This window comes from Sarcophilus harrisii, chromosome 2, assembly GCF_902635505.1.
Source record: "Sarcophilus harrisii chromosome 2, mSarHar1.11, whole genome shotgun sequence".
Lineage (NCBI taxonomy): Eukaryota > Metazoa > Chordata > Mammalia > Dasyuromorphia > Dasyuridae > Sarcophilus > Sarcophilus harrisii.
Window position 1 is genome coordinate 451,943,679 of NC_045427.1, and position 22,124 is coordinate 451,965,802.

Here is a 22,124-nt window from a genome sequence, read left to right on the forward strand (position 1 = left end):
TTTGGAATCAAAGCCCTAGCTTTTATTCTAGACTTAGCACCTGTGTTACTCTTGGCTTTACCCCATTGAGTTTCAATCTCTTCAACTGTAAAATGAAAGAGTTTGACTAGGTAATCTCTTAAGTTCATTTCTGTAATCTTAAGATCCTATATCAGTTCTCCTATTTGGACTTCAGTTTCTTCATATATGTAAAAAAGTTGGATAAAATGATCTCTTAGTTACCTTCAAATCTAAAATCATGTGATTCCTTCATCTATAACTTCACCAGCTTGGGCACCTTTTACTTTCAATCTCTCTCTCTCTCTCTCTCTCTCTCTCAATCCTCCTTCCTCCTCCTCCTCTTCCTCCTCTTCCTCCCCCTCTTCCTCCTTCCCTCCCCTCCCCTCCTCTCCTCTTCTCTCTTTCTCTCTCTTATCTGTTTTTTTTGCTCTTTGCCTCTTTTCCTGTTTATGTTTCTAGCAATCGGGGTTAAGTGACTTGCCCAGGGTCACAGCTAGAAAATGTTAAGTGTCTGAGACCAAATTTGAACTCAAGTATTCAATGATTTCAGGGCTGGTTCTCTATCCATTGCGTCACCTAGCTGTCCTTCAACTACCCTTATTGCCATTTGTAGCCTGCTTTTGTATGTAGTCATGTTTGTCTTTCCTTATGCAAGTTCTTTCCTCTGGCATCTAAGGGATTCTGGTACCCCAGAACCCTCTCCTTTTCATTAGAGTAATACCTACCTATCCTTCAAGATGCATATGAAGCCTATTCACACATTTTGCCTTACTTAGTAGAATAATGGAGAGATTCATACCTAATGCCACAGTGTTCACTTCCTGGGGCATTTATATAACTTCTCCATATCAGTCTTCAGTCCACCTATTCCTTCCATGTATTGTTCATCAGGGAAAACGTTCAGCAAAGAACTCATTGAAAAATATTTCCTTTCCAGATGGGAAGTCTCCCGGGTGCTCTTTTCTTCCCACTCACTGGGAAAAATTGGAGCAATATTCTTGAGGACATCCTGCTGGAATTGAACTAGCTACCCCAGAATGGCCCTTTTCAGGCACTGGGGTGGCCATGAAAAGAGGGAACCAAAGCAGTTCTTTGTAATAGAATGAAGGCAGGAATCTGTTCCTACAAGAGATTCATGTTGGAAGCCAGCACTAGGTTCCATTTGCTCTCTAAGTCACCTTATTCTGCAATCATTTCCTGTCTGTTTCTGTTACAGTTGGGAAAATTTTCAGCCAGTGGCATAATCTGGAGAATCAATCCAATTCAATTTAACAAACATTAATCAAGCACTTAGTGTATGGAAGGCGTTTTGCTAGATAGATGTCACATAAATCCTAATTATAAGGAGCTCACAATCTGCCTGTTTCTTTAATAGGCAATAAAATAAAATTGTTAGTTGAATTAGATAATGGCAAAGGTCCCCTTTCAGGTCTAATATTCTAATAATAACCAGCAAAGCCTTAGATTTGCAAAGTGCTTTATATAAACCATTTCAAAACAACCCATGGGAATTAGATACTATTATTATAACCGTTTTGCAGAAAAGGAAACTAAGGCTAAAAAAGATTAAGTGACTTCCTCAGAATCATATAGCTAGTAAATATCTGAGGTTAGATATTTCACATTTTCCTGACAAGTCTGGCACTCTATTCACCATACCACTTAGCTATATATAGAGTATTAGAGTTGAAAAAGACCTCAGATATCATCTGATTCAATCTTTATTTGAATGGGACTCTTCTCTACAATGTCCCTGCCTGGTAGATGTTGTTTTAATACTTTCACTGATAGGGAAATAACTTCCCTTCAGGGTATCCCATTCTACATTTGGTCATCTCTATTGGACTTTTTTTTCCCCTTCATACTGAGCCATAATCTGCCTTTCTGGACCTTCTACCAAATGCTTTTCATCCTGTCCCCATGGATCCAAAAAAAATGTCCATGTTGGTTTTTACAATAATTTGAAGTTAGCAGTCATTTCCAATTCTTCTCTTCTCCAGTTGTTCAGTCATTTCAGTTGTGTCTGACTCTTCATGATCTCATTTTGGAGTTTTTTTTGGGCCAAAGATACTGGTTGGTTTGTCATTTCCTTCTTCAACTCATTTTATAGATGAGGAAAATGAGGCAACTAGGGTTACGTGATTTGCCCTGGTCACATACCTAGTTAGTGTTTGAGGCAGGATTTGAACTCAAGAAGTTGTCTTCCTAATTCTAATTCCAGTGCTCTATATACTGTGCCACCTTGTTGCAACTCCCTGTGGGAATAGATCATCTTTTGTCTCTTTATTTCTCTAGTGCTTTGCATAGTGGTTAGCACATAGCAGGCAATTAATTTTACTAAGTTTTTACTGATTGTTTATAATCAATGTTTATTGATTTAGCAACTGACCAAACATCTCCAGTCCTTCATCCAGTCATTGTTAGGATGGTTTCTTGCACACTTTTTGGCTTGTTGGTAACCTTTTTACATAATGCTGCCTACAACCAAACTTAGTAGGCTACATGTGGTCACTGAACTGACCAAGGCAGAGGACGACAGAACTTTTACATTTTTGTTCTGGATCCTATGCGTGTATTATTGAAGCCTAAAATGTAATTAGCTTTTTTAATTGCCTTATCACACTATTGTCTACAATTGGGCTTGGGTCTACTAAAACTCCTTGTTTTTTTCCCACAGGGTTGGCATTCTGTCTTCAATTCTAAAAGGTCCCTTCCAACTCTGACATTGTATTCTGTGTTCTAACATTTTTCATTCTAAGAGCTCAATAAGCTCTTTTCTTTCTTGTTTTATTTCAGTGCTGTCATTTCTCAGAGGCTGTGAGAATATAACTAGCCACTTTTAGCTCTACTTTATGTCTTTGAGGCAATCATTGCAATAGTAGTAAAGGCATCAGGTTTATAATCAGAATATTTGGTTTCAAGTCCTAGCTCTGATTCTTGCAAATTGTGTGGTCATTGGGAAGTCACTCTTCCTACCTGAGATTCAATTTCCTCATTTGTAAAAAAGTAATAATTTTTTGAGACTATTGGGAATAAGGTCACAAAGCTCATAAGTGTTAAATTTCAGAATTTAAATTTGAATTCAGTTCCTCCTAATTTCAGGATCAATGCTCTCTTCACTGAGCCAGTCATCTAACTGCCCCCAAAATGGTAATGAAGTTCCTGTTTCATAGGAATTGTTGTGAGGAAAGTAAATGTGAGTTATTATTCAAAGGCTAAAAAAGAGAAAAGTAGGAAAAGAAGTGGAACAAAGAAATTAGTATTCTGTGGTGATACTGTGAAATGCCTTGGCTAGATGAATGATTTTGAGTTGTCATATTGTTTTTTGACAGATTAAAAGGAAACCAAGTTGTATGTAATTGTAATAACTAATATTGGTCCAGGTGAAGAGTCAGTCAGTCTATTAGCATTTATCAAACACCTACAATATACCAGGCACTCTTCTAAGGATTTGGAATACAAATAAAGGCAAAACTTTCAAGAATCTCAGAGTCTGGGGAGGACACAATGTGAAATCAACTATATACAAATAAAATGTGTATTGTGTGTACATAAGTGTGTGTGTGTGTGTGTGTGTGTGTGTGTAGGATAACCATGAGTAGTCTTACAGAAAAAGCTCTAAGATGAAGGGAATTTGGAAAATGTTTCTTAGAAAAGGTAAGATTTAAGCTGAAATCTAAAGGAACCCAGGAAAGCTAGAAGGCAGGGAAGAGGGGAAAGAGCCTTCCTGACATGGAGGACAGCCATCAAAAATGTTTGGAGGTGGGCTATGGAGCATCATGTACAAGGAAAAATAAGAAGGTCAGTGTCATTGAATCAGAGTACATGGAGCAGGGTGAATTATAAAACTGAAAGATGAGGGATGCTGCAAGACTTGACAACTGATTGATTATGGTAGGCTAAAGAGAGTGAGAAGCTGAGAATGACATCTAGGTTGTAAGCCTGGGTAACTGGGAGGATGGTGATTCCCTCAACAATTATAGGCAAATCAGGAAGAGAAAAGACTTTGGGGAAAAAGATACTTAGTTCACTTTGGGGCATGTTGAGTTTAAGATATATAATAGACAATTGGGGAAACAAGACTGAATTTTAGTAGAGAAATTAGTTCTGGACAAATAAATATCTTCTCTCTCACTGTAGACATGGGGAACTTTTGCCTACACTTTCAGATGTGGGCATGATTATTGGTTGACTGTTTAATCATGTTTCTTTAATTATGAAGTTGAGCTCATGACTGAGGTATTTGTGAAATATCTAGAAATGGTGGTTATAAAAACAAAAAAATTCAATAAACTTATTTAAAATATTTAAATAAATCATATTATCCAAATTTCTAAGCTCCAGACCCCTGGATTACAGTTTCCAAGTTCATCTTTGTGAGAAACTGTTAACTGAGCACCATTTTATTTCATTAGTCTATCAGAAGTTTTGTTTGAAAAACTTCTGGCTGTCAGCTCTCTTATTTTATTTTATTTTATTTTTTTAATATAGCTTTTTATTTACAAGTTATATGCATGGGTAATTTTACAGCATCGACAATTGCCAAACCTTTTGTTCCAATTTTTCCCCTCCTTTCCCTTACTCCTCCCCCAGATGGCAGGTTGACCAATACATGTTAAATATGTTAAAGTATAAATTAAATACAATATAAGTATACATGTCCAAACAGTTATTTTGCTGTACAAAAAGAATCAGACTCTGAAGTAGTATACAATTAGCCTGTGAAGGAAATCAAAAATGCAGGCAGACAAAATTACAGGGATTGGGAATTCTATGGATCAGGATGACCAGTACATGTTAAATATGTTAAAGTATAAATTAAATACAATATAAGTATACATGTCCAAACAGTTATTTTGCTGTACAAAAAGAATCAGACTCTGAAGTAGTATACAATTAGCCTGTGAAGGAAATCAAAAATGCAGGCAGACAAAATTACAGGGATTGGGAATTCTATGGAGTGGTTCATAGTCATCTCCCAGAGTTCTTTCGCTGGGTGTAGCTGATTCAGTTCATTACTGCTCTATTGGAATTGATTTGGTTCATCTCATTGCTGAAGATGGCCATGTCCATCAGAATTGATCATTATAGAGTATTGTTGTAGAAGTACATAATGATCTCCTGGTTCTGCTCGTTTCACTCAGCATCAGTTCATGTAAGTCTCTCCAGGTCTTTCTGAAATCATCTTGCTGGTCATTTCTTACAGAACAATAATATTCTGTAATATTCATATACCACAATTTATTCAGCCATTCTTCAATTGATGGGCATCCACTCAGTTTCTGGTTTCTGGCCACTACAAAGAGGGCTGTCACAAACATTCTTGCACATACAAGTCTTTTTCCCTTCTTTAAAATTTCTTGGGGATATAAGCCCAGTAGTAACACTGCTGGATCAAAGGGTATGCACAGTTTGATAACTTTTTGCAGCTCTCTTATTTTAGTTTGAACAAAGGAAGACATTGGCTTAAAGCTGCTTCTGTGATAAACAACTAAATACCTGACAAATAATCATAATTATGAAAGGGACTTTATATGCCGTTTAGTTCAAGCTATAACATACCAAGACAATATTGCCAACCAGGGGCCATCCAATCTCTAAGAAAATTAAAACTTGTAGAGAAGGGACACCCATTTTCTTCCAAGGCTATCCATTTTGTATTTAGACAGCTCTCTTTGGAAATTGTTCTTTATGTCAAGCATAGATCTTTTTCTCTCTGGTGTCTATTCATTACTGCTAGTTCTGTCCTCTAGGACCAAGCAGAATAAGACTCATCCTTCTTCTATATAATATGTCTTCAAATAAATTGAAGATAGCTATGTTATCAACCTTAAGTTTTCTCTTCTATAAGCTAAAACTAGATATCTTCTTTAATTGGTTCTCATATGGCATTAAGTTGGTCCTTCTCAATCCTGGTTGCCCTCTTCTAGACAGATTTTAGCTTTTCAAGATCGTTCCTAAAATGTGGGACCCAGAAATGAACATAGAATTCCACATGTGATTTGACCAGGACAGCAAATACAGTTGGACTGTTACCTTCCTAGTCTTTGACACTATCCATATATTAAGGTAACGTAAGATAACATTAGATAGTTAGGTGGCACAGTGAATAGAATCTGGATTTGGAAGTCAGGAAGATCTGCATTCAGGAAGGCCTCTGACATTTGCTAACTGAGTCAATTGATTCTTTTTTTCCTAAGTATCCTCATCTGTAAGAGGAATTGGAAAAGGAAATAGCAAAACATTTTGGTATGTTTGCCAGGAAAGCCCCAAATAGGATCATGAAGAGTTGGACATGACTGAAAAATATCCAAATAAGATAACATTAGCTTTTCCCAGATTCTTTTCAGATGATCTGTTATCAAACCACACCTTACTCATCTTGTACTTGTGAAATTGGCTTATTGAATTCAAGTTTAAGACTTTATTTTTATCCTTATCAAATTTTATCTTGTAGTTCATATTTAGCCAAATATTTTAACCTGTGGAGATATTTTTTAGATCATGATTTTGTCATCCACTGGGTTAGCTCTTCTTCTGCCATTTGCAAATTTGTTAAGCCTCCCATTTATATCTTTATTCAAATTTATTGACAAAAGCGTTAAAAAGCACAGAGCCAACTATAGGTCCCTGGGGTACTCTGCTAGAGACTATCTTCCAAGTTGACATTGAGCCATCAATGACTATCTTTGGATTCAGTTGTTAAACCCATTCAGAGTCTGTTCTGTTGCCTAGTCCACTTATTTCTTATCCAAAAGAAGTATACAAGAGGCTAAAATCCAGTTAAACTACATATATGGTTTCCTGGCCAACCAGCCTAATCAGCTTATCAAAAAAGAAACTGGGGCTTATCTAGCATCATGAATTCAGATTTTCTCTACAGCATCTCACTTGTTCTCCATGATCTTTCAAAGATCACTGACAATTTTCAGCAATCATGTATATCAATTATTTCAATACTCTGCAATATAGTTTGCCTGTGCCTGGTTACATGAACTCAACAAAAGTAGCTAAATACTATTGTAATATCTCCATGCTTCTTTTGAATTTTGGCTCCTTTTTATACAGTTTTGTTTTGGCTTTCTGATTCAAGCATGAGTCTCCTTGTCAGGGGAGGAAAACAAATAAGCCAAATTGGGCAGTTATACCTTCTCTCCATGAAGTACGTTATTATTGTTATATACATCCTGAGCTATGGTCCTGCTGCTTTTCTGATCTGCCTTTGTTCCCTAATGTAATTTAAAATTCTTTTTTTTGTTGTTAGTATTCTTAGCATTCCTTCCTACTTTTATCTCATTTTGAACTATAGTTTGAATAATTCTTGTACAATTTTATTCTAGAATATATGTGATTATTTTTTTCAAGACTGTGGTACTGTATTCTTTTATAATCATCTTGTTAAGTTAGCCTTGCTTCCACTTTCTACACATCTTCTTTCTCTCCCTTTTTTCTCTTCCTCTCTTTTTTCTTTTTTTCCTATCTTTTTTTAAAATCACTTTTTGATTTATTAGTGAATTTGTTTTTAGTACATCAACCAGTTGCTAGGAAACATGCAAATGAAGCTCCTATATAATACATTCTTTGAAAACAGTTAAATCAAGTTATCTAATAGTGTTGTGACTGATGATATATATATATATGTTAAAAATCTAATCAGTGAATCCCTTTTGCGTCTACATTAATCTTTTTAAACATCTTTTCCCCTTACCCCCTTTCCCCTTCATTGGAATTTTCTTTTGTTTATTAGCATTTCATTTTCAAGAGCTTGCCATCCCCTCTAGAATATTAGCCTGAGAAATCCTACCAATTTTGTCTCTGAACTTTTTGAAATCTTTAAAAAAACTTACGATAGTTGCCAGATTATGACCATCTTTTTACTTTTTTTACACTAACACTGATCTAAAATGGAATGGTCATTTTCTACTAAGGTGCTCATCATTTCTATTTCAGAAGCTAATTCCTCCCTATTGATGAGAATCAGATCTTGAAAAACAGCTACATTTATTGTTTCATCCAACTGTAAACTAATGACACTATCATTATACTATAAAACAATAAATTATACTATAAAATAAAAAATAAACATGCTTACATGTGAGGTTTAGGGTGTATTTCCTGAAGTCCTCATTTATTACTGTTTCTATCCAGATGACCTGTTGCATTCTGTTGACCATATTATTACTGTTTCTACTTCCTTTGCCCATTATCTAAGCATTTTCTACTATGTTTTTCCCATTGGGTTCATGGATTTCTTCACATAAATGTATTATCTTAATATACAATTCCACCCCTTCCCCCCTTCCTGGTAACTATCCTTTTTTCTCTTTGAATGAAGCATTTTTCCAAAGTCATATCTAAAGAACAAACAATAATATATTTTCCTGAAGTCTTAGCAATATAAGCAAAGGGGATTTAACCTGAAAAGAAGAAAAATGAAGTTGCCAACATCACTCTTCCAAGTTTGGTACCATGTAGCAATGGTTTCCAAAGAGGGGGTATGGTCTAATTTGACAGGGTGTGTGTGATTGAATGAATAGTGAAAAGATGAGTCAAACCCTCCTTATCTCCAATGTATTTTCATGCATTCTTACCTCTTTCACTGCAAACATAATCTCCCTCCTTCCCTGTCATTCCTCTGTACAAGTTTTCAATCTTCTCCTTTATGAGCTGGGTGTTGACCACTAAGGACAATAATTACCTAATTGCTGATTGAGCATTCACAGTAATAGCTGTGCTGGTGCCACTGGGAAAATACCTCCCAGCAACCCCTGATCCTCTGATCATCTCAAAGCTGGGGCAGAATCCCTTCAGAGGCTGGAAACTTTGGGGTAATGATCAATGAGCAATAGCCTTGCCTCTTCCCTTTTTGTTTTAGAAGGAAGAGCAACCATAGGATAAAGAGGCATTGGGTTGAGATCTCATTTGCATTGCAGATCTCATTACATTATTCCCCAGTGCCAGGCATAGGACCCAGCATATATTAGGCATAAAGTAAATGCTAGTTGAATTGAAACTGGCTACTGAAAGGAATAACCTGTGATGATTTAACCTACCTTGTCCTCCAAATAAAAGACATCACTCCTTCTTTCTCATTTGATTTTAAAGACTTGGAAATTATCAAGACTTAGCAGCCCTCTTCAAAAAGATTTACATTCTATGTATGACATCATTGATTGAAACATTCAGCAGCCAAGTCTGGATTAAAGGTTAAATTCTCCTTGGAAATTTTGAATTATATGAATGAATTCACTTGGTCAATGTCAACTTATCTTTTTTTTCTTCTTTTAGGAATTAGCCAGCTGTGGATGGAGCAAGAAAGAAAAACACAGCCTCGCCCCTAATATTGTGGCCTTTACGAGGAGATTTAACCAGGTAAAGAATGTGATGTGATTTCCTGCCTGCCTAGACTTTATTTGCTCAGATTTGTTCTCATCAGTGGCTTACTTTTGTATCTGATGCCTCATTCCAGTACTGCTAAAAAAAAAAAAAAAAGATTCTGACCTTGGCATGATGGGAAATAAATTGCTGATTTATGAAGACTTAGTGCTAGAAAGGACCCTTCAAAAGACAATCTAATGTCCTTATTTTCAAGATGAAGAAACTAAAATCCAGGAGTTTACTGAGTCCTTGAGGCCATATAGATCTTTCTTCAATCTTATCTGGGAAGAACCTCCATTAATGTTTTACTCTGATGTCTCTTGGTGGTACAGCAATGATCCTGTAGTCTTTGCAACGAGAATGAAAATTCTGGCAATATAGACCCATCTGGAAAGATCTCAGGTGTGAGATAAAGATAGTGACTGGCTTCTAAGGACCAGCCTAACTATTTGAAGAGGCTTGTCATAGGATTAGTCCACTAAAGGTACATTATTGATCATGACAACTTATGAAACTTACTACTGAAGCTACATTTGATGTCAGAAAAGGGATGGATAAAAACAATGGATCCTTCAACTGAATCAGCTTGTAGGAGGTGACTCTCTAGGAGAAAATGGTCCATACCTGTTACCCTGCTGTTGTTTATCAGGTCTTTTGCTGGCAAGATGTATTAGATAGAGAGTGCTAAACATAGAGCCTGGAAAATGTGGATTCAGACTTTACTTTACTCTCTTACTTAACCTGGACAGGATCTTTAGCCCAGGTTATGTCATCTGTATAAAATTAGGATAACAATGAGAGTTATCTCCCAGGTAATGAGACTCAAATGAGTTTATATACACACACACACACACACACACACACACACACAAACACAAACAAATACACATACACACACACACACAAACTACTTTGAATATGAGTTTTAGACATTGCTATTACTATTACATTTCTTAACTTTTATTTTCAAAATTTATAATCAGGGTGATGACCTTACCATTAGACATTCCATATGGCCAACCAGCTGTGTTCTTAAGTTTTGGCTTCCCCTTGGATCCTCAGTCTTTTCAGCTGCTAGTAGTAGGAAATGCCTAATCCTAGAGATCATACTTGCTCAGTCTATCCTTTGTTGCGCTCCAACCTCAAGGATATCATATAAAATGATTGCAGAGATTAAAGCTGCTCTGTCTCTCTCCTCAATGTGATGGAGAGGGATGGGCTAGGTTAGTTTCAGATAACTGCAATTTAGACCCATTATCAAAAGAAACCCACCTAGAGTGGCTCAGATATCTTTCATTTCTCTTTTGAAATGCCTTTTCTTCCCTTTCAGCTATTTGGCTTTAAAAAGCAACAAACAGATGTGCAAAATTGCTGCAAATTCTAAAGGGATTTGCATTATTGTTAAGAATGATATTTGACTTAATGCCAAGGCATTCACCACCTCTGACCAGCTGCAGAGTTCCCTATAGGAAGAACTGCTACAGATTATGCTAGAGTCAGAATTGCCCTAAAATGCTAGATTAGTTTGGTAAAGTCAGTGAGAGTCTCTTTTTTTGAACAAATGCACAGTTTTGCTATCAATATTCATTCTATAAGTAAGCCCAGATGGCATAGGCTGTATAATCCTTGATGCCTAAGGGAGGAATATGGCCAGTTAGAAGCTAGTGATTTGACACCAATCAACAGAGCCTTGGAAGGGAGTAGCTGTAGTCCAAGTGTGATATGACATGTCATGCTGAATCACACCAGAATTCACAGAATAACACAATCTACAAGCCTGACAAGAAATAGAAACAGGTTAGCAATGGAAGTTGAGGAAAACCATCATGGAGCCTGAGAAGACACAATATAAAAGAGAACAGTGGCATTTGTAGGACAATAGTTTTGTCTCCATTCAAGATACCATGAAGATAGTATGTTAGTCATGATCTCTCCTTATTTTATAGCATCAACAATATCTTTGTTCTAGAAAATGCTTATAAAACATATCAAAATCCAGTCCAATTCTGACATATATTTATTTCTTTGAAAGAATGAAATATTCATTTGGTTTTTTCATGGTAAATCTGAATCTAATCTAGGAGGAATAGCTGATATGTCAGATGACAACTAATATTTCACAAGATTTTAACAGACTAGTACAATGAGATGACTCTTATACTAAGGTGAAATTGAAGCGGCACAACCTGCAGAAGGATTCAAAAAAAGTCATCCGTATGAATATAGGATGAGCAAGGTGTGGCTAGACAGTAAGTTATGTGAAAAAACTTTGAGAGAAGAGCTAGTATACTACAAACTCAGTATAGGTCAAAGTGGCCTTGAGTATCACTAATTGGCCTTTGGACTGCATTGAAAGAGACTGTGCTCATAGAGTAAGGAAGGCACTACCTTGCCTATATTCTATCAGATAGTTTCTGAAATAGTGGGTGCTTCAAATATTGACAAACTGAATCAATTAGTAAGCATTTAGTAATTCCCTATTACATAGCTGATACTGTGCTGGGTACTGAGATGCTGGTATAAAGAATGAAACAAGTCCTACTCCCAAGGATACTGTATCCTTACAGGGAAGATGAATACAGATATAGGTATATTCTGAATAAATAGTAAGCAAAGTGAAACTAGGGAGAAGGGAAAAGGGCCACCTAGTGATAGGATTACAGGCTGTGTCAGCCAAAGACAGATTGAAGTACCTGGGAATATTTACCCTGTAGAAGAAAAGGCCTGATCAGACTCTGTCTCATGCAGTAGAGGAGTAAGCTTATTTGACTTTGCTCCAGAAGGCAGAATTAGAAGCAATGAATAGCAGTTTGTAGAGAGGCCAAACTTAACTCAAGCAAGGTAAGGAACAACTTAACAGAGATATCCAAATTTATATGGCTATCCTTGAGAGATGGTGATTTTGTCTCTCTCTCAATCTCTCTCTCTCTCTCTCTCTCTCACACACACACACACACATACATGATGTATATGTATACATATGTGTTCACTCATGTATATATGTGTATATGAAACTATCTCCCAAGGATAACTACATGTGTATGTATGTGTATATATGCATTTATATATATATACATATATATATATTTACACATAAACACATTTATACACAAATATATTTTTTAAAATAAGCATTTATTAGGCACCTATGTGCCAGTCACTTTACAAATATTTAACCTTCACAACAACCCTGGGAGGAAGATGCTTTTATTGTTCCTATTTTTAGAGATGAGGAAATTGAAGCAAACAGAGGTTAAATGATTTGCCCATTGTCACAGCTAGTAAGTGTCTGAGGTCAAATTTGAATTCAACTCTTCCAGACTCAAGGTGAAACTACCACTATTCTTTCATTATGTCACTTAGCTGCCTTATTACTGGAGGTATTCTATCAGAGCCTGGATGGTCACTCATCAGGGTTGCTGTAGAGTGGATCCCAGTTCAAATATATGTAAGTGACTTTAAGCTCAGAAATTCTACTTTGGGATTTTTATTGAAGAATGTCATTGCCATAAAATTGCATTATAGGGTAGTTTGAATGGGCCTACAATCCTAGAATTTCAGTGTATCAAGGGTGCTTAGAATTACTTTAGTCCAGGGATTTGTAATCTTTTTTATGTCCTGGGCCCCTTTGGCAGTCCAGTGGAGCCTAGGGAACCCTTCTCAGAATTATGTTTTATGTCCTTACATTCATCATTGAAGAAAATGCTAAATTTCAGTTAAAGCTTAGTGAAAATAAAGATGTAATTTTTTTTCCCCATCCAAGTTTATAGATATCCTGAAATCTATCTAAATCCTTAAATGTCTATAGACTAGCCTCAGGTTAAGAATTTCTGGTCTGGGAGAATGTGTGAAGAAAGAAGAGAAAGAACAAAAGGTTGTTTTTATGTGCTTATCTGTAGTTTCCCTAAACACAAAAGGAATTTAACAATATTATTTGAATTGATCACCTCCAACCTTTTTATTTCATACATGAAAAGTCTCTGAGGATCTTGAAATATAAATGACTTAGGATCATATAGCAGGGTAATGTAAATCTAAGAGGAACAACTTAAGCATCAGCTTTGTGTGAGAGTCTATGGAACCTTCATAATACACTCACCTCTAGAACAAATAAAAGAGGTCTTCTCCAGGATCAAGGCTGCTTAAAATAATTACTCGGCATACAGTTTCATCTGATTGACTTTTTTTTTTTATTATGAGCTTTTTCTTTTACACACAAGGCAAACTGAGTTGCAAAGAGTTTCAGTGCTTGCCTAATCACAAATGTCATAAACCACAGAGGAAAATCTCAAACAGATCTTTTGAGAGAGGCACAATCTAGGCTTTTGTCATGAGAATTTTCAGAACTTTGGGCAAGGTTCAATTAGATATTGAAAATGCTGGCTATTAGCCAGTCCCCAACAAATTCAAAAAAGTATAGCAAATTACTATCAGATGAAAGAAAGCTCCAAATTCTAATCATAAGAGAAATACAATAAAAATTACTCTTGAATTTTCACCTTATACTCAGGAAGTTAGCAAAGATGATCAAAGATTGGAAGTAGTCAAGGGGAAAAAAAGCTTGTAGAAAGACAAGAACACTAATGCATTGATTGTGGCACTATGAGATGATTCAGCTATCTTGGAAAATTGAAGTTATGCAAAAAAAGTGACTTAAATGTCTATATATCTTTTTTTTTGACCCATAGATCCTAGTGCTCAGCATATATACTAAGGAAATAAGAGGAGCTTTGTATATTTATATGTAATAGATTTTTAAACAGTAAAGAGTTGAAGCAAAATAGATGTCCATTGGCTGTGGAATGACTAAACAAATTATGACACATTATTATACAATAATGCAATATTACAGTGGAACATTGGTGCTTTATATGAAACAATGAATATAATGAATATGGATAAGTATGAGAAGACTTATATGAACTGATGAAAAAGTAAAGTACTCTGAACCAAGAAAGCCAGTGTTCAGTTTTTACAACAATTTGCAAATTGTTGTAAAATTTACAATAATACACACTAAATGTTTGGAATTGAATAATGTGAAATTATCTTGAACAAGCATAGTCCCAAAGAAGAAATGTGAGATATTTACCTCCTCTTTTCTTTTCAGAGAGAATAATTTTGGGTGTAAGACACCAAAGCTATTCAGACTTTGATATGTTTAGTTTTTCTAAACTGTTTTTCCACTTACTTTTTATGCATTGTAATCACAATGCAGATGGCTTTCTGAGAGAAACAGAAATACAATAGGGAATGTAGGTGATACAAAATAAAAATAAAATATTTTATAAAAATTTACTTAAAAATGTCTTGGATATTAGTTCATAGAACAATGCTCTTTTCATTGTTTTTGTTCATTGTTCCATTCAGTTTCAGTTCAGTGTCCTTTTTTCCTTGATTTGTAATTTTCTAGATAGAGACACTAGAGTAGTTTGCCATTTCCTTTTGTAACTCATTTTACAGATGAGAAAACTGAGATAAACAAAGTTAAATTATTTGCCCAGAGTTATAGAGCTAAATGTCCAAGGCCAGATTTGAACTCAGAAAGTTCCTGATTCTAGTCCTAAAGCTCTGCCCAGAGTTACAGAGCTAAATGTCCAAGGCCAGATTTGAACTCAGAAAGTTCCTAAATCTAGTCCTAAAGCTCTTTCTACTGTGTCATATAGCTGCCTCCAAGCTGTAAAGTCTAGACTAGCTCTCTGGAGGCCTCAGGATCAGCCAGAGTCAGGATAAACAAAAGTCCTTGGTCTTCAGTGGGAGAAGTGAAGGAGACAGATAAATTGCCACCAGCTCGACACTAACCTCCCTTCTCCTGGTCCTGCTGCAAAGTGAAGTTTTCTCCTCTCTCTCACTCCACCCCCTACAATTCTCTTAATCCCAAGCAGTGAGCCAGCATTAACTGTGAGAAGAGAAATTCCAAACATATGCTAATAGAGTTCTTGTCCAATAGGTAATTAACCTTAAGTGTTCTATTGTTTGATAGCACACCTTTTAAGAGTTTCAGCCCTTTACCCCAAACCATGACAATTATATAACTATTGACTGATTTATGTTTTCTGCCTGGACTTTGCTTTTGTAATTGTATGTGTATCTGTATATGTGTACATGTATATATATGTGTGGGGTATGTGTGTGTGTGTATGTATAGGTTATACACATTTATGTGAATGCACATCTTTGTTTATATACACATATTTACATACATATGTGTATTTTTTTCCTCCAAGAAATCTAGTGAGAAACTAGTAAGTAACTTAATGCACCCCAAAAGCTATACAAAAAGCTATCCAGAAACCCAGGGTGGCCTGCAAAGTCAATGCCAGCATAAGCAACAAACTGCAGTTTCCTGACAGGGCTAGAGACAGACACGTTGTAGCCTGTGAGGTACTGTATCTGGCGGCCACAGGAGCACAGGTTTCCTCTAAGAATCTCACCATGAGCAGAAATCTATTGTAAGAGTCTTGGAAGTCTCTAAGAATGGGAGAGAGTAATACACAAATAGCAAGACTCAGACCAGAGCAACCTTGGCTAAGTCTTTGACATCTTATCCTTTGATATTACAGAGGATCCTGAAGATTAAGTGCTCTGAAACTCAGAGATCTGGGAATAAACATTGGTGATTGAGGGGAAGACTAAACAAGTTTAACTCTTCCACCCTAAAATACAGAAAGGGCAAAGGTTAGTCCCAGTCCAAGGTCCAAGGTCTATCATTTCCATTGATAAAATTATCAGTGCTCTTGTTCCACTTCTAGTATTTTCCTTTGATTCACTACTTGCAATTGTTATCTGTTATAGTCTTTATATATTCTCTTTTAAAAATATATTTCCTTGCATGTGGACCACAACATAACATTTCCACTCCTTCTGTTATTGTCAGTTTGCATTTTTGTTTTCCTTCTCAGGTTATTACCATATTTCTAAATTTGATTTTTTTCTATGCAGGTCAATCTATCTCATCTTCTTCTGTCCCCTTTTCCTTTTGCCATCAATCTTTCCCAACATCAGTATCTTTTCCAGTTAGTCTCATCTTTTTATTATGTAGCCAAAGTATATTCGACCTTTCATTGAATAGCCTGAATTAATTTCTTTAAGTATCAACTGATTTTATCTCTTTGCTGTTCAAGAAATGCTCAAAAGTCTTTTCTAGTAACACAACTGGAAAGCATCAGTTTTATGGCACTTAACTTTCCTTATAGTCCAATTCTCACAGCTCTACCTTAATACTGCAAAAACCATAGCTTTGACTATACAAATCTTTGTTAACATGGTGATGTTGACATGGTATGGCAGGTCTGCTATAGCTTTCATTCCAAAGGAGCATCTTTTAATTTCATGGCCAAAGTCACCTTCTACAGTGATCTTTGAGCACAAGAATTTAAAATCTGATATGGCTTCAAATATTTCTTTTCCTATTTTCCAGGAAGTGATGGGCCCAGTTGCCAAGATTTTGCATTTTTTATTATTAAGCTTCAAGATAGCTTTTATGCTTTGTTCTTTCACTCTCATCAAGAAGCTTCTTAATTCCGCTTCACTTTCTGCCAGCAAAGTAGTTTCATCTGCATATTCGAGATTTGTTGATATCTCTCTCAGCAGACTTAATTCTAGCTTTTGATTCATCTAGGCTGGCATTTCACATGATATACTCTACATATGGATGCAAACTTAAAATACAGTAGTGAGGTACACATGTGGAAAACATGTATGACACAAGAGTGCCTCCTTATTCCTGGTTCTGGGAGATAACTTTCTCTCCTTGTAGAGATTTCATGAAGCTTCTCTTAGGTATAACTCCACAATGGGGAATTCTTTTTACCCACAAGGAGTCACATTCCCTGAAGCTATTTTCTTCTTTGAGATGTTATCCTTCTGTATCCATCTGTGACTGTCTGTTTTGAGTATGTCTTTCTCTGCTTAAAGCTAGTTGTATTTTCTGTTACGGATCCAGTCTCTCCCATAATATTGATGGGGGCAGACGGAATATGACACTTAACTTTAGTCTCATTCTTTCCCTTCCCTCTTCTGACCTTTGAAACAGTTGTCAGGAGTCCTCCACCATTTGACTAATTTACTGCTGGAAAGAATAAACTGCTGAAATTCTCCTATTTAAAGTTCCCAGGGGACATGTTTAGCTTGTTTGGTTAGCCAATCATACAGTTCCCTTCTTGATTCAATTAAAGAGGAGTTCACACCTCATGAAGACATCCAAGGTGCAAACCATCTTGTTCACACATTTAAAACTTCTTCAAGACCTTACACTGATTACATTAACTGAGCTGATGAGAAATCACTTTTCTCTTCCTTTACCTCACTTACACTTCAGTGACAGCTGAGCCAGAACCTCATCTGTAACATTAACAACAACAGCTACATTTATATAGCTGTTGTGTGGTTATAATGGATTTCACACAATATTATTTTACTTGGACTTCACATTAATACTATAAAATAAGCAGGACAAAAATACCATCTCCATTTTGCAAAGGGGTAAACTAAGACTAAGGGAAATTAAGCTTTTGTTTAAGGTCACACAATTAATAATTGGAAAAACTAGATCTCAAACCTAGTTTTTTTCTAAATCTAAGACTAATAGACTTTTGTTTGTTTCTTTTATACTGTTTCTTGGTGCTAGCTGGCTTTCATTGTACTTTCAGAGTTGTGGTATAAATTAACAAAATATTCAAACTACATTTAATGCTTGGGCTGAATTGAGTGACCGAAATGAAAGATCATAAGCATTTACAATTGGAAGAGATCTTCCAGGAACCATATGCTCAGTTATCAGGATTGGAAATCTTGTGTTAGGACAGATAATGGTACTTGCACAAACTTCTTCACAGGGTTTTTCTGTTGAACCCTAAAGCCATTATAGAAATGTGAACTCATACTTTTTAGGCAAGCCATTCTTTTCTTCTGCTTTGATTTTTCCTATGTTAAATGATAAGGAAAAGATGGTTAAATAATTATTGCAATAATTTCAAGTGACTTCAGAGGGTTCCTCAGATGACCTCAAAGGTCATCTAATCCAGCTCATACCCGCTTAGGAATTCACTCTTCAACATAATGGACAATCTAGTATAAGTTAAATTGATATTTAAAGAAAACTTCAGTGACATGGAATTCATTTCTTACTGAGACAAAATCCATTCTATTTTTAGAGAGCTATCCTTGCTAGAAAAGCCTTACAAAGTTTCTTTCAATCCCAACATTCTGGGTTCTATGTTCTAATATTCTAAATTTTAAGGTTCAGCCCAGCTCTAACCTTATATATTCTAGCAATCTGTGAATGAAAGTAGGAATGAATGAACAAGTACTTATTATGCAGTTACTGTATAAGAGAACCTGTGCTAGGTGCTATAGATATTCATAACCAATGAAACAATCTCTACCTTCAAGGAACTTATACTTTACAATCTAGTAGGAGATACCACAAGTAAAAGAAAATGAGGACCAGGGAAGGAAGTTTTGATTTAGGCAATCAGAGGCAATAAGCATTTAGTTTTAGGCCAAAAAACTGTCGGGGTTTTTTTTTTTAAACAGTACTAAGGGTAGCATTAATTAAGATTTGTGATAGAAGGACAGCAAAATGCCTGCAATGAGTAGGTCCAGTTTCCTTCTGGGAGGACTGGATGAAATGTAAAATGTAGGCTGATATCAAAGAGATATAATGGGCCAAGTGAATTTTCACCCATTCACTCATACTAATCCAGATAATTAGTGCCAAAGCTGAGTGAGGTCCAAAATAAGGGTGGTGGGGATTGTTTTTTTGAGATCTGGATCCAGATTACTCTTCTTGGTAAAGAGAAGAGGGAATAGTGGGTGCCATATTAGTTTGTATTCCTTTCTCCTCCTCCCAGTAGCTTGAGTCACTCACTAATAGCTTAATTCCAGGGTAGTTTACCTGAACAGAATGAATAGTCTTTCCTCTTCACCCTAACCCCCTCAGGTTCTAAAATCTCCTATCACTCTAAAATTCTGTCCTATTTTCAATATTTTAACATGATATGATTTTTATGGAGTGGGGTTTAATAGTTAGTTCCTGTTTGTGTCCCTTCTCTAGCTTGAATTTGTAATGAATGAGATAATGGGAAATAAGGTTGGAAAAAAAGGTTGCAGCTAGATTGTAGAGAGTTTAAAATGCTTGGTTAAGAAAATTTGATTTTATTCTTTAGGGGGTGGGGAGCCTCAGAGGATTTCTGAGCAGAAGAGTGATGTGATCAGAGTAGTGAATTAGGAAAATTATTATTTTAGCTTCAGATTATTACTGCAGGTGAGGGACAAATTGGAGGTAGGAGAGATTAGAGGCATAGTTTTGATTTTAAAATATTTACCAATGTAGAAGACAGATTAGAGCTATTCTCTTAAACCTTAGAAGGCAGAACTAGAACCAGACATATGAGTTAGTTATAGTAACATGTTTTGAGCTCAGTGTGAAAAATGAGAAAACTGGTCTACACAATCATCAAATATATTTTTCTTTCTTTTTTATTATCTATATATTATTCCAATTTCTTTCCCTGCCCTAACATTCCATTTTTTAAGAATCTCTCAATTCTAAAATTGTGTGCTTTCTTCTCCTCGATTCCTTCTAAATCAAACAATCTGGATTCTAAAGTCCCCTGCAGCTTTCATATTCTCCAGTCTGGTATCTGTTCGAGCTCTTACATTCTACATTCTTTGTTCTCTCTTAACCCTAATATACTATGGAAGCATATGATTTCCAAGTTGAAAAGGACTAGTGGGGTTAATAGTTCGACTTCTACCTCAAGCAGGAATTCCCTCTGTAATGAAAAGAACTGAAATGGAGGGCAGAATGTTTGTGGCCTGGCCATTCATAATATCTCTCTGGATTTTCATCTTGAGAGTTGTTTGTGATGACCTCTATGCTATGAAATCTAATGGAATACTTTACTGTCTGTCTTTCTTTCTCCAGGTCAGTTTTTGGGTCGTGCGGGAGATTCTGACAGCACAGACTTTAAAAATAAGAGCAGAAATCCTGAGCCATTTTGTGAAGATAGCAAAGGTAAGTTAGCACTTTCTGTGACATTATTGTCATGTCTTCACTTAAATTCAATTTCAGGTTCGATTTATTCTGGTTTTTACTCTGATGAATGGCTTTCATTTCGATGAATGCTGTGGCTTGTGGCTTTGAGTTTCTTTGGTTTCTGGCTTCTAGAAGTGTCTTTTATACCCTGCAATCCTTGATGACTGAGCCTCAGATTACATTGCTGAGAGTCTGTTGTTACCACAAGGATCCATGAAAAAAAAAAAAACAAACCAGACACTATTTCAGCAGTTCACGGACAAAGGAGTTTTGTCATGTTCATTCACAAAGACTGTTAATGGTCAGAATGATCTCCTAATTGGTTCACTAATAATCTTTTAATACTCCTTTAATACTCTTCCCCCCTCCCTTTCCTTTGCCTCTCTTCTCCTGTGCTTCTCTTCTACTTAAGTAAACTCAAGAAAAATTCATTGGTGACTACAAGATGTTGTAGAAAGAATAGGGTTTTAAAACTAGAAGAACTGAACTGAGTTTTCTGGCCCTTTCACTTACAAGCTGTATGAATCCAGACAAGATACTTTATCTCTCTGAGGTCTTAGTTTTCTTCTATGTAAAATGTGTGTACTAATATTTGCAATTATTTCATAGGGTTGTTTTGAGGGAAGTCCTCTGTAATGGCAGTAATGATGATGATGATAACAATTAATGATATTAACCAATGTTTAACCCATACCCAATTGGGGAGAGGGGTTTGACAGGGAGCAGCACAGTAGAGGAATGCCAACCAAAATTCTTAATCAGAAGGGGCTTAATATACTCAGAGCGCATAGCAATAGTTATGGAAGTGGTGTTTATTTATGTTTTGGTGCTATAAGATGTCAAGATGTACTAATACAAATCAGAAATATAACAATAATCTACTGACTGCAAATAGTACAGGGCAGATGTTGTTCTCTACTAGAGTAAATGAATCACAAGTATATATAGAATGGATTGATTATATGAATACTTTTGTTATGTACCAGTCCTATTTTCCTACCAAAATTGAAAACAGATCCCATCAGTTATAGTCAACAGATTCATGTTGATTTTTGCTCATATAATCCTCAATGTCATGCTCTATATATTGAACAGTGAAGGGTAATGCTAAGAAAAACTCTATTCCTAATCCTATTTTAGATGAAATAAGAAATGATATTGAGGAGTTACTACAATTTGGAGAGGGAAAAGTTAAAGAATCTAAAATAACTGAAAATAATGCAAATTGTAAAAGTTACACTTAATACTAGAATAAATGATAAAAAAGAACAATATCAGTGTCTTAAATGGTTAGACTTTGGAATTTTAAAAAGCCATTTTTGGGTTTGATAACATGATTGATAGTAGCAGATCAGTTATGCCAAAATATCATTTTACAAAATTGCCATTTGCTAAAACTATCATGAATTAATTCATTCTCTTACAATATTTGAAGGAGAGTATAAAAACATTTCAGGACCTGTGCACAAGAACATAGGCAAAAGCTCTTTCTATGATCAAAGTTGAAAGAGGCAGGTGCTATTGTCTGTGAATATTTCAATTTTTATTTTTAATATACATAGCTTTATGAATCATGTTGTGAGAGAAAAAACCAGAACAAAAGGGAAAACCCACATGAAAGAAAAAAAATAGAAAAAAGAAGTGAACATAGCATGTGTTGATTTATATTCAATCTCCATCAATTTTTTTCTGGATGCAAATGGTA

At 35.7% G+C, this 22,124-nt stretch overlaps 1 protein-coding gene across 8 annotated transcripts in view; it reads left to right on the top strand.

Annotated features, from left to right (window-relative positions):
• RALGPS1 (Ral GEF with PH domain and SH3 binding motif 1) overlaps positions 1-22,124 on the top strand; it is a 715,060-nt gene that overhangs the window by 269,020 nt on the left and 423,916 nt on the right. For all 8 annotated transcript variants that reach the window (XR_004232244.1, XR_004232243.1, XM_031954314.1 and 5 more), the window contains 2 exons: positions 9,289-9,372; positions 20,309-20,398. Coding sequence is in view for 6 of the 8 variants with exons in the window: in XM_031954314.1 (XP_031810174.1) it covers positions 9,289-9,372; positions 20,309-20,398 (174 nt within the window). In the remaining 2 variants the exon portion in view is untranslated. The remainder of the gene's footprint in view (positions 1-9,288; positions 9,373-20,308; positions 20,399-22,124) is intronic.